Genomic DNA, 14,715 nt, shown 5'->3' on the forward strand with positions numbered 1-14,715 from the left:
TTATTCCTCCCACACCTCTCATTATCCCTCATAAACTTGCTGCCTTCCTTGAATCTTTTATGCTACTCAAAAACTGATGCTCCATTCATCCAAGATGGTCCAAAAGAAGTTTGAAGCATTCCATACTTTTCTGTGGCATTTTACCAAGTTTAAAACAGAATTTTATTGCATATCGTTCTTCTAAGGTGTCCTCAGATTGCATTCTTGAAATTCACCAGCTGTGACAAACAAGCTTTAGTAGGGTGTATTCCGATTCCTGCTGTAGCTGTTCATTTGAACCTGAAATCTTAAAAATTGGTTAGTCATCTCATAAGATGTATAGCAAGGACATACTGAATTTTCAACACACTACTTAAGGCCTTCTAGATTTGGAAATAAGTGAGGGTCCTTTACCCATCTCGATTTCAGATATTTTTGGGCACTCACATCCCTGAGAATTAGACTAGTGTCCAATGAAAGAAATTTGTTTAAATAAAAATACATATGCACCTGTCCTATTTCAAATAAACCCACTAATCAGTATGTAGTTGGAATTTTAACAACCTAAGATAAATATTGCAAAGGTTAAAAATGCATATCAGGATGACCCACTTCATGACTTTTTTTTTTTTTTACTGATAGTTTTTTAAATCTTCAGAATACGATAAAGTAATCAGTTATTTTCATTTTTATTTTTTTCAAATTGTAAAAGAAATTTTGAAAAGAAAGAACGTATTAAATATAAAAAATGGCATTCTAATTAATAGGACACCCATTGGTCATATGCATTTCGGGATTTCTCGTCTCAAAGTGCAAAAGAGTAAAGCTTGGGAGGATGAACTGCTGAACAGAATCGTATCTCAGCTCGACATAAATGCGATCCTATTGATGTCTCCCCCCCCACACACACACCTCCATTAAAAAAGTCGTCGGCAGTAAAGAAAATGAGAGAAAAAAAAATGATAATAAAAGAGGAAATAAGTTTATTAGCAAAACGAAAATATAGGAAGTAAGCTTAATAGAAATACAATGCAGAGGAAGTTGTTCGCCAAGGTACACAAAGGCATTCGGAAATAGGATTGTTAATTAAGATGTGGTAGGTGACGGGAGGGGGAAGATTAGATCCACAATTCGATATTTTTCAAGTTAGTTTATGGACAGTTTTAGGAGTGGCAGTGAATTTTGTGACAGTTTATGGCAGTTAGGGACAGTTTACAGACTGTTTTGAGTTTGCAAAGCTTGAGGACAGTTTACAGTTGGAGACAGTTGAGCGCAGGTTGTGGCTTAGAGCAGATCGAGATGAGCTGACATTCAAACAAAGCTTTGTAGATGTGAACCTTAGTGCTTGGGGGGGGGGGTCCCTCGATGATGTCACACACGTACCCAGTGCCTAACCGATATATACATAATGTGTTGGAGCTTTTTGTATCTCTCACGTTTGTATTTTTAAGTTGTCTAAATTTTTTTTTTTTTTTTTTTTCTGCTTTTGAACCCATGCTCGCCTTCTCGGCAGTCAACAATGTGAGAGATGAAGACTCGGCCAGAACTGGAACTGGAACAAGATAAGATGAAAGAGGAGACCACAGAAACTGCGTTGGGGTTGGTGATTGTTGTCTAGCGCGAAGAACACATAGTGTCTCAAAAGCAAGGTGACCTTGCTTCGACATAGTTAAGATTGTCTAAAACAAAAAAAAAAATCATGTTTGCTCCTCTCTTAAAAATTTTGATGTGGTTCTAATTTTATTTTTATTTAAGAAATTTTATCTATTATTCATACCGTTCACTTATCTTTTAGTTTGGGTGTCTTGTTTTATAGAATAACCACTTTCAGTTTATTTAATACCGAATCTGGTAATTTTGGAGAAAAAAAAAAAAGATCTTATTCGTCAAGTTCTTTATATCTTCAAATATTTATTCATGGTGTTTAGTTACTTTTATAGAGAAAATTGTTTTTTGCCTTGCAGAACATGATTTAGTTTTGCAAAGGGAAAGGAAAAAAAACAAGAACACTAATGTTTGGTGCATTTAAGTCAGGGAAGCCGATATTTTCAGACAGCCTGATCTAGTAGAACCAGGCCTATGTTTTTCTTTATTGGTTCTTTCCTATGAATGTGTCAGTAACCTTGAGATAATCTCAAAAAGTTGATGCTGAAGAGAAGATGGGGGGAGGGGAATGAGTCTTGCCTGATCCTGGAAAAGAATCATCGAAGTAGCAGTAGATTGCATGGTGTGCATGCAATTGTTAAAATAGAAATGTTTCCTCTTTTTCTGTTTGATATTTAGCTCTCTCATTTGTGCAAGTGAGTAGCGTTTCAATTAGTCATGATTAGTTGTCATAGCAACTGTGTGTGTGTGTGTGGGGGGGTGCACGCATGCTTACACTGACAAGTTTTCACTTTCTGGACTTCTGAATTTATTTATGACAGGTTTGATCAGCTTCTGAAATTTGGTGGGAAATTATTTTAACATCGTTTTGTTGAACATCATTGGTGCGGGGGGGGGGGCATATATTTTCCAGGCTTCTGATTGGTTCATTTGCAATATTTTATTTGGCATATTATTCATTGTTTTGTTTTTTGGGGTTTTTTTTATATTACTGTTTGTTGAATATATTTTTACTCGAAATATTTTTTTCCTTTTAAAACTTCTCCAAAACAAAAATCTTATTAAATATCTGATTCACCAATTTTTGACCAATCTTTGAAAAAATAAAAAATGCTATTTTGTACATTATCAAATTCAAAACCAGTAGACGCTTTTATTCGTTAATCTCGTAGATGGAAGTAGTGGTTACTCCTATTTCTAATACTTAGACAAATTAAAATCACCCCACTGCTGCTGATCACCTTGAATGCAAGGATTAACTTTAATCCAAGGTTAATCTGCTTATACGGTTTCATTTGTGAATTAATTATGGATATTTTAGCACAGTTTTCATCATGATTGCAAACAACGTTCCTTTTAAATTTAATGGGTCTTTTGGCAAGATGCAAGATGTAGTACCTGTTCTGATATTATACTTAATTTTCAGTCAATTGGGGTGATTATTTCATGTCAAAATCAGACTAGCCGAGTGTAGGATATGCTGATGTGTCCTGTTCTGTCAACTCTGCAGTATGGTCTTGTTTGTACAGTTCTAGGAGGTTTGTTTTGATATCACAAACAGGGGAAAAAGATACAATTTAGTTAATGGTTTTAATCCTTTTCAAACGGTCTTCTACGAATATGCCATCCTCATTCTACGAAAGGCTATTAGTATTTTCAATGCGACTTGACATAATTCTCAGTAAATAAAAAAAATTTGTATTTTAAGCACTTTAATTATATACTGATGAATCATCACTTATCAAGCCCAAAAACCACTCGAGAATAATATGATGGATGATGCAGCAGTAGCACTTGGGTCCAAAATCTGAGAAACCAGATGAAGAATATTTCTTTGGGTAAACTGTTACTTTCTTTCTATATTGTTAAGATGCTTAAAATACAAAAGTCAAGTATCATGCTTCAATTGTACTCTAAACAATAACATTCATTTTAAACGTACCCCTGTCATATCAAAGAACCTACTGTTGATTTTATATATTGGGCGTTTCGACTTCTGTGATAATAAAACTTCTTACGCGTACTTGTGATGTTAGGCTGTGTAAGGTGTTAACTTTGATCAAAATCGCTTGTTCCTTCTTTCATCGGATTATTTCAATTATCGGTATTTATTGAAGATATTCTGATACAAAAACTATTTAAGAACACTGCCAGGCACATAAAGTACCTTCGTGTGAAATTTCATAAAAATCGGTCCAGCCATTTTCAAATCCATGGGGAACAAATTTCATTCCCTATGGATTTGAAAATGGCTGGAGCAATTTTTTTTTTTTTTTTTGGTGGTGGTGGGGGGGACTTTAAAACAAAAAAGTTCATGCAAATAATCCTCACAATCTAGACCAACTAAACGAGTACATTACCAACACTATCAGGAGAATCACCAGAGGATATCTACAAGCAATATCTGCAAACTGAATTGCCTAGATGTCAACGGGGAGCACTTCCAACATCTTTTATAACATTACAAGTAATTTAAACAATAAAAGATTGTTCCTCCTCTCTACTACATTTTCTGGGCGACTTTTAAGTGGGCCACCCTGTGCTTTACCCACCTGCATCAGACGGTGGTGGTGGTTGGAAAGGTAGCGCCAATTGTGCTAAGGATGCCTGTTTTCTCCCACAAATACACACACACACACACACACACACATTTCCTCTGAGCGACTGGAATGGGGATGGGGGCGTAATTTTTCTATATAAGCATTCGATATTTTTTGTTTTGTCATACAATGAAGTTAGAAAACAATTGAAGAAACAGTTTACTTTGGCTATTTCCGATCTTACCTTATCTATTTCCCCCACTCACTCTTTCTTATGCGTGGTCCCTCTCTCCCGCTACCTCCCCCCTCCCTCTCTCTCTCTCTCTCTCTCTGATGCTCATCTTGCCACTCTTTTTCTCTCTCCTGTTCGCTCCCCCACCTCTATATATCTCTTTCTTGCTCGTGCTCATTCCTTTCTTCCACCACCCCTCGCTAGTGTCTCTTGTCTCTACTTTCTCTCTCTCTCTCTCTCTGTCTCTTTCCTGCCCGTTTCCTCCTCTCTCTCTCTTTCTATCTCGCTACCTCAATTCCTCTTCAGCTCGCATATGTATCCCAACTTCTTACCTCCCTTCTATCGCCCCCCCCCTCAATCCGCACTACCCCTTCTCTCTCTCTCTCTCTCTCTCTCTCTCTCTCTCTCTCTCTCTGTATTCCCTTTTACCTCATTATCTTCTTCACCCTCGCTTTTGGTTTGACAGCTAAATTCCAGGACAATCGTTCTTGTTGAAATTGTCTATAGCAATGACATGTTGAAATTACACAATAACTGTGGAATCCTAAATACCATTTCGCTATGTAACTTTATCCTACTTATTGACCCCTCCCCGATTAATTTGATTTGATTTTGTTCCCTGACTTGTCAACATAGGTTAAAATTTTCAATTATTCCTAAAACCTGATGAGAGACATGATACACAAAAAGAATAAAACAAGACAAAGACTAAAAGGTATACATTCACACAAGAGATATTTTATGTGTTTGGGAATAGAGGATTACAGCAGTAGAAAGAATAGAGTGTTCGTGAATATTAAAAGTTTTTGTAGAGTAAGGGAGAGTCAAAGAAGCGTTCATCTTATTCATCTAACAATTATTTAAGATTCAAGCTGGCGCTCCTGTACTATTAGGGCGAGGTTTTTTAGTCGATAAATGGAGTTTTCAGATAAAATCAATGGTTTAAACTGATTTTTTTTTTTTTGTCAATTCTGATAAGTTACGATGGTAGTTTCTAAATTATGTGTCGAAATTACCTGAATATTACTGAATTATTAAACAAATAAAAAAAAAAATTAACCATGGTAGGAGGTGAAAAATTGCCGCCATCTTGTTTAAATCGAAACGGAAAATTACCTCCCTTTTGAACTCTTCTGTGTCTTACGATCGTTTTCATCAAATTCTATTTTTTTATTTTCTTTAATAAATAATTTTCTACCTTATCGATTTTCGCAGTTTTTGGATAAAATCATCTTAAAAATATGAAGAATACATAGATACCATTGTTTTCATGTGAAATTTAGTATTACGTTTTCCAAAATTTCGTTCCAATAGTGTAGAAGCGCCTTCAACCTTGATGTTAGAATTTATGACTCAGTCAGTGGCTGTCTCCTTTTGTTCGTTAAGATTTGGGTGGATTACCAAAAATTAATCCAATCATAGGAATCTACTCATATATACTCAAGTAGCCTGGCATCCACTCCTTTTCAAATTTTATGTTTGCCTTCTATCTTTGATGATAAAGGCAGGAGTCGAAATTAATTATCCATATTATTTAGATACTTCGGACTACTGTTCCCATCCTCAGTGGTATTTTCACAATGTTTTAGTCAATGTAACCCTCAACCTTCTTCAGATATATCTATCGAACTTAAAAATCTGTGCAGGATTTTGAACAGAACTCCTTAATCTATGGGGTTAGCATGCTCTCGTGACTGAGTAGAAGTTTTAAATGATTTGCAATTTTATTTGGAGTGTTGCTCACACTAAGTATCGAACCTTACATCTCCAGAAGAGTGTAACTTACAATTAAATTTCATCAAGTATTTTAACCACTATGCCACAAGTCCTTGTGGACAATTTTGGTATGAATTTTAGGAATCTTAAACCTATTTTTGTTTTAGAGATGTATATTCTTACTACTTATTAAATATCACTATTTATTGCTATATATAGGTGTATGTGTATATATATCTATATATATATATACATATATATATATAACTACTTCATTTATTCACATAGATTTAATATACGAAAGTATAGATTTATGCGTAAACTTTAAGTATTTACTTCAAAAGTGCTCAATACGTAGGTAGAGCTAGTTAGTAATTTATAAAATATATATGGCGATTAAGCTACACTGAATATTCTGCGTTTCATCCAACTATAGGATTCGTCAGGCCTATGCGCGAATTCTGTGGTTGCTTCTTGTTTTTATATATGTTGAGGATTTCTAGTTAGCCAATCAGCTTTCTAGTATTCACCACGCCCCTTCCTATCAGCCAATGGGCATGCATTTTATCAAACAAAAAAAACAAGAAGCAACCACAGAATTCGCGCATAAGCCTGACGAATCCTATAGTTGGATGAAACTCAGAATATTCAGTGTAGCTTAATCGCCATATATATTTTATAAATTACTATATATATATATATATATATATATATATATATATATATATATATAGGCTCCTTCAGTCTTTGACAGACTATGAATACTCACAAAAGGGTGTCTGCGCATTCAATTTTTGTGGCAGGACGTGCACAATCTCCAACCACACCTCTCCTGTTGACATTGTTAAATATCAGTGGCAAGTGAAGTGTATGTACAGGATGACTGGAAACAAATGTCAAGATAAATGAGAGCACATACAGCACGTAGAATTTCCAAATGGTCACCAATCTGGTACTAACCAGGCTCAACATTGCTTAACTTCGGTGATCTGATGAGAACTGGTGTATACATACATTGAATATATATATATATATATATATATATATATATATATATATATATATATATATATGAGAGAGAGAGAGGGAATTAGACCTGGAGTCTAAAGAGCAAAGTTTATTTTAATGCATTAATACTTTAAAAGAACAGTGCTCATAGTAATGTAGATATATAGGTATATTTATCCAAGAGCTATATTAATACTGAGTATAAAGATTCATAATTTACAATTATCGATCTTTATACTCATATATATATATATATATATATATATATATATATATATATATATATATATATATACTCTTATTTGTTTTTACATAAGCAGTAGCATGTTGTTACAGTCATGAGCATGTTTCGGTCAGCTTGTTACGAGTAACTAGAGACCTTTCAAGCAATACAACTTATACGAAAGCAAAGTTTGCAATGAAAATATTAGGTCTTCCTCGTCACAGGGGATTAATATCAGAAGATTCCATCGAATATTGTGAAAAATAAGATTTGGTTGTATATAAATATATATATAATTTAGTAGTATTGCTACCTATTAATGACTAGCAGGACCTGTTAACCGGCGTTACCCGGTGGAAGCATGATTCCCACCTCTTAAAAAATTAAACTACAGTTGTTGTTGATGGCCACTGCCATCCCTGACCAATTGCGGACAGTGGTGGCCGTGGCCAAAATATAAAAAAAAAACAAGCAAGGGAATACGTAAATGCAGAGGTGGAGCTAATGTAAGCCCCCCCCCCCCACAAAGTACAAAACAAGTTTAAAAAAATAAAATACGTGTGTGAAGTCTAGCAAAAGTGGTAAAAACACAACTTTCTGTAGCCAATGTAATTTATGTTCAAACTAAAGCCTAGTTATTTAGTAGTTTTTTTTTTATTTTTTATCAGGGCGTTTTTTTTTTAGGGTGGGGAGATGGACTGTGGATATATGTATATTTCCACCATCAAGAAAAATCATTTAACATTACCACTTTCTCAGGTTTTCGGTGGCACTAAAAAAAAATAATGTTTACAATTATTGCCAACGTGTAGTTTCTAAGATATAAGGAAATGTTAGTTTTAAAAAAGTGCGGATCATTTTCCTCTAATAATTTTATGTAAAATGAGCACCCACTTTTTTTTTGGGGGGGGGGGGCGTACAATGAACTAAATCAGGCTATGGTTAGGGAATCTGCTCAAGAAAATAGGATTGAGGAGCTTGGTCTTACCAAGTGGGAGATCCGCTTAATTTGGCTGTGGGTTCCCGTGATGAGTTGTTCCAACAATTGCGAAGCATCCCTCATCTGGCTGAGAATAAGAAATGCACTCTGAGTTGGCAAAAAGCTTTACACGGTGGGATTAACAGACACCAAGTTGTGTTCAATACAGAAACTGATAGGAAAATATCAGTCAAACCTTCGTTTACTACGCTATTGTGCGCCAGTTGTGTAAGTTGGTTTGTACGAGCCTTTTTCAAGTCTCACACAAGACACACATTCATATTTCAAGCTGTCATATACATGCGCGCACACAAACATACGCGCCCACGTCCACACATGTACACATATTCACCTTCGCGTACATACACTCACATTCACGTATATATACACACACGCTTACGTATACACATGTACTCACACACGCACACATGAACGACGTCACTTCCGCTTTCTAAGGAAATAGACATGCACAAAAGACACTCTGGAAACGAGTATAAAACATGGAGACAAGCTGTTTCTAATCCTCTCTTTAGGACCAACTCTCAACTAGAGAGGTTGGGCTAACAAGCCGCCGCCGTTTCGGCGCGCGCACGCGCACCTCACACCCACTTCCTACTATGTATGAGGCACGAGCTGATGACTGTATGTATACATTCTCACTCTTTCTCTCTCCATCTATTACTGGTCACTAAGAACACCTTCACGTACCTGACTGCTAACTGATGTCGACTCTCATATCCTCTTCCTTGCCTACACGCTGGATTCTCATTTCCACTACAACACTCACTTCAATTCCCACGCGCGAACAAACAATAGTGACCCAAACTTGAGATGAAAACACATTTCCTTTTCTTGCTACAACACCAGTCCTGCAACGGATATTGGTTACATACGCGCGGACATGTTATAACTAAAATGTTCATTTCTTTCAACAGCAAATAAATGACGTTTATCTTATCCATTACTTGAGTCTTTGTTTCCTTCAATTCCCATTCGTTTCATTATTCTTTTGTAACGGGATTGGGGTATTTATATATCCTAGTCCCCTACAAGTTGAAGGCTACACGGTTCGTATGTTGAATAAACAGTACTTCATCCTGGAGGCTTTTTCTGTCACCTGCAATTGGGCACCAACTATGAAACAGGAGGAACACTATGTATTGCTTTGTTTACAACAGTTATGAGAGGCATGATATAGTCGATGCAACATAGCCCCCTACACAATTCAGGTCATTAGCTTTCCAAAGAGCCTTCATTTATTAAATTCTGATGAGAAGTTGCCGAGATTTCGAACTTATAAAATTGCTAAAAAAAAGTGGTATATCTATATATGACTATATCTATACTCGTTGCCAAATTGAATATTGAAATGCTCATATCTTCGGTTCTATGGGCTGAAACTACATGAAAATTTGAAGGCTTTTAGAAGATTATAATACTATTATATAGTTAAAATTTTATGACACTTGGTTAAAAATAAACTATATTTTCCAACCAATAAAATATGCTCAAATTAGCATACATTTATATATATAGTGTCTTAGCAAGCCAGCTTTAGTTTTGTTGCTTTGGGATGAATTTTGCTTAAGATTTTTTTCTTGGTTGTCTCCCCGTGTCTTTGCCAGGCTACTAATATAATCTTAGAGCAGGCTTCATTTTGTAATGCATTTAAAAACATTTTATGGAAAGCGTTAAATGTTTTTTGCTAATGCCTTAAAAGAAAAGTAGATATCCAAATAAATGTAGGGAAATGAGGTAGTAATCTATATATATAAAAGCGAATCTATATATATATAAAAGGCAAAATGTGTGTGACCATTCCGTGTATGTCTTCAAAAGGCTTTTCTCGCACACGGTTCCGAGGTCGTTACGATCGCTTACAACTGTTTATATGGGTCCTAAATAATAATATGTACGATTTGGGAAAGCGCGTTGCATCTAGATTTATTTACGTTGACTTTTACAAAATTATTGCTATTTTGGCTTCTCGCATGTTGAATGGGCTTTTTAATATAAATATGTGAAACTAAACTCAAACGACGTCTTCTCGGCATTGCGCCGGGAAAAACGTCCAGAAGCAATTAACTTTGATCAATCTTGTATATCAGACAGTTGCTATTCAATCTGGACAATTGGGAGCTGCTTTCCCCTTCCAACATCTGTTGGGGGAAGAAACAGTCAAATTTGGGTAAACAAACCCAAATGCTGCATGACTTATATTTGACCTTCTTAATTAAGTCAAATGGAAGCAACAGAGTTAACTTTTATTGTGCACGCCTGTTTTTATAGTTAAATAAATAAATTCAAACCTGCTTAACGTTGTATGTCGCCGTGGCTCAATGGTTAACGTAGCACTTTTTTTTTTTTTTCACACATTAATTTCCAACTCAAGGGTACGGGTTTGATCCTCATACACTCACCTACCAAAAAAAATTTTTTTTATCATTTAACCCCCCCCCCCCGGAGTTTTGATTTACCTCAAGACACCCAGGTATCGCCGGGTACCCCCGGCTAGTCTATTATATAAATCTCACCTGTCTGTTTAAATGTATATATATATGTATGTTTGTATGTCTGCCTAAAACTCTCGACAGAGGCAACGGATTTTCACGAGATTGATATCATTTTGCAGCTCAACCCTTCAAATGACAAATATAAAAAATTTGCTAAAAACATTAATTCCTTTACCCTCAACTGGGCACTTTTCTACAAGGAGAGATCGCTTTTTTTGCCGCTATTTTCAAAAGTCATTGCCTCTTTTCAATTGTCTAGTCTTAATTTAAACCGATGTCACTTCCGGTTTGGTGATGGGTGCAACAGCAAACACATTACGTTTTTTTTTTTTTTTTTTTGCTCAACACATGTCTCCAAACATCCGGGCAACGCCGGGCACCCAGGCTAGTTAAAAAGAAAGGAAAGAAAATGCATTTTCTTTTTACTTTTTTTAAATTTTAACAATGGTAATACAGAGTTATTTTATTTATTTATTTTGAAAATTAAATTGAAAAATAGAAATATTGCTTCAACTCATACAGAAAGCAAATTGTGACAAAATAGTTGACATTCATACACTCTAGACAAATAGAATAACCATTGTGAAACTTTGGAATGTCTGAAGGGTCTGGAATATGGAAGAAAAGCTGTTTTATTTTGCAAACAATTTAACAATGATTTGCAACGTGATAGTAAAAATTTGAAAGATTCCAGAGATATCGTAATTATTTTTCAATTAAGAAAAATAGCTATTATCAGCAATTGATGTGTGACTATGTTAGTTTGGAAATTTATAGTAGAAAAATTTGCTACTGATTACAAAGATCGCATGCATTTTATTTCAAACTAGCAGGAAGACCCGACGTTGCTCAGGATAAAATGATGATCAACAAATGTTTCACACTCATATTTTTATTGTCATCGAAATTGGTAAAATCGACCAATTTTCAATCAAATCAATGGATTGCCTGCTCTAGTTGGGGACCCATCCATTGCACTGGAGAGAACCTACTTTTGATTTCATATAAAATTATGTTTTTATATAATAGCTTGAATGAAAGTTTAAAATGCAAAAATCAAGTATCAGTTTAATTGTGCTCTAAACAGAAATATTCATTTCTAATCCGCCACTGTCATATCAAAGAATATAATGTTGATTTTATGTCTGGCCTTACTATTTGTGCAGTGATAATGGATTGAATTTAAGTTTAAAATGAAAAAGTCAAGTATGATGGTGCAGTTGTGCTTTAAACAGAAACATTCATTTTGAATGTACCCCTTTCATATCAAAGACTCTACTGTTGATTTTGTCTGTCGGGCCATTTTGGCTTGTGTAGTAATAAAACTTCTCAAATGTGCTTATGATGTTAGGCTGTGTAAAATGTTAACTTTGGTCAAAATCACCTGTTCCTTCTTTCATCAGATTATTTCGATTATTGATTATCAATAATTATCGAAGATATTCCAATACAAAACCTACTTAAGAATACTGCCAGGCACATAAAGTACCTTAGTGTGAAATTTTATAAAAATTGGCCCAGCCGTTTTCAAGTACATAGAGAACACATACACATACGTATACACAGATCACGTTCCTTTTATATAATAGTAAAGAAGATAGATAGATTTGCTGATTCTTCTGAAAATTCCTCATAGTTGGATTAAGTATTTTTCAAAAGAAACAGAATCAAAACGGTTTAAAAAAAACTTATTTAAAGAATCAAACTTTGCATTATGTATTAGACGATATTTAGGTTTATCTTAACTTTATTATGCAGGAAGTGAAACTCCACTACGTCGCAAATGGTGCTGAAGGAAAACCGTTGATGCTCTTTCTCCATGGATTTCCTGAATGTTGGTACTCCTGGCGCCACCAGCTGAAAGAATTCAGTAAAAGTTATCGGTAAAGTAAAATTTCTATTTATTAAGCTGTTTGGACAATGTTAGCCAAATTTTTACTTACTTTGAAGTTTTATTTTTAGCATGTGTTATACAAAAGTAAAAGAATGCTTCTTCCAGGACAGGTAAAAATAATTTCTTGAACAGAACAGTTTTGCACCAGTTTTATGTTCCCTTATGAAGATTAAAATAAACATTTGGTCTCGAATCTTTATTATAATTTTGATCACGATCTACTAAATGATTTGGATTCTAGAATTTCAATTCTAATTTTGATCACAATCTATTTAAGTGATTTGGATTCTAGAATCTTGATTCTTATTTTGATCAAAGATATGATTATACTAAACATTTTGTCTACAATCTTGATTCTAATTTTGATCCAAATCTATTTAAATGATTCTAGAAAATATTTAAAATTTTAAGGTTCAAGCAGAAATGGACCTTAGGAAGAAATTATATTCATGACATCGCATTTAATTGGTATTTAATGCCTAGTGATCAAATTCAGTGCAAATCTGAAATGTTTGAATTCTTGGGAAATATTTACTAACTAGCAGGGAGACCCAACGTTGCCCAGAATTGATTGAGAATGAATGTTTCACACTTCCAATACACTTATTTCCATCAAATCAGTGAAATTACCTATTCGTCAATAAAATCAATTGATTACCTGGTCTAATCAGGAACCCACCACAGTTCAACAGGAAGAAGCTCACATGTTTCCCACAATGACTTAGTCCACAATACATTGTAGTCTACATTGCACTGTAAAGAATCTACTGTTGGTTAAATGAAATGATATTTATATAATAACATGAATTAATGTTTGAAAAGCAAAAATCACATAACCATGGTTCAGTTCTGCTCTAAACAGAAATATTAATTTTGAATGCACTCCTATTTTATCAAAGAACCTACTGTTGATTTTATATGCTGGACCCTTCTGCTTTTACAGTGATAAGACTTCCAAATGCACTTCTGATGTTAGGCTGTATAAAGTGTTAACTTTGGTCAAAATCGAACTGTTTCTTCTTTAATCAGATTTTTTTTAATTTTTTATATTTATCAGAGGTTGTCCAATACAAAACCTATCTAAGAACACTCCTACATATATAAAATAGATTTGTGTGAAATTTCATATCGGCCCAGATGAACTCACACATACACAAAAAATTGTCTTTATATATAAGTATATTTATGAATTCCTGTTAACTTCTTTCAGAATAGGATTTTGAAGCATACAACCCCTTAATAATGAAGATGAAAAAAAAAAAACAAGAAATGTGTATAATTTTGTAGGAGTTTAAATTTGGTAATAATATTTTCCAAACATCTGCCAATATTAACAGAGCTTAGGGAGAAAGGTGGGTGCTTTTTTAAAATGTATCGGTGAAATATGGCAACTCAAAATAAATTAACAGGAAAACTCTTTATGCTTATGCATCAGGCAAAAATAGATGCTTGCACCAAAAATTAATGGAAAATTATTGAGTAGAATTTTAATTAAAATAAAAATAAGTATATTTCCAACTCCCCATTAATTTTCTATTGGCATGTATGCATTTTACTGACTTATCTCCCCTGTTCTTTTTTATATCTGTGTTAAACTCAGAAAACAGCACAGCTCTCATGACTTTTGGCTGGTGCTTCTAGATCAGGCTGTCTGAAGATACTGACTTCCTGATTCAAATGCACTGTACATTTAAGGGTTTTGTTTTTATTGCTGCAAGACTTAATGATAGTTCTGCAAAGCCCAAAACAATAAGCATTCCCCCCTTTCTCCCTCACTTCTGTCTGACAATACTGTTTTTTTTACTTTAAATGCACCAAACATTAATGTTATTGTTTCTTTTTGTTCCCTCCTTCCCTTTACAAAACTCATCCCTGTTCTGTAAAGCCAAAAACAAAAACAACAGAGTCCTCTGCAAAACAACCAAGCCAAACACGATGAGTTAATCGTATTATTTGGATTCATCAGACTATTGCTCTCATCTTGAGTGTGATTTTCATAATGTTTCTGTTGATGTAACCTCCGACC

At 34.5% G+C, this 14,715-nt stretch overlaps 1 protein-coding gene across 4 annotated transcripts in view; it reads left to right on the forward strand.

The window, feature by feature from the left end:
- LOC145249518 (epoxide hydrolase 4-like) overlaps positions 1-14,715 on the forward strand; it is a 142,404-nt gene that overhangs the window by 116,965 nt on the left and 10,724 nt on the right. For all 4 annotated transcript variants that reach the window (XM_080111135.1, XM_080111134.1, XM_080111133.1 and 1 more), the window contains one exon: positions 12,554-12,678. In XM_080111135.1, coding sequence (XP_079967261.1) covers positions 12,554-12,678 — 125 coding nt within the window. The remainder of the gene's footprint in view (positions 1-12,553; positions 12,679-14,715) is intronic.

This window comes from Euprymna scolopes, chromosome 28, assembly GCF_053919585.1.
Source record: "Euprymna scolopes isolate OS-2025 chromosome 28, ASM5391958v1, whole genome shotgun sequence".
Classification (NCBI taxonomy): Eukaryota; Metazoa; Mollusca; class Cephalopoda; order Sepiida; family Sepiolidae; genus Euprymna; species Euprymna scolopes.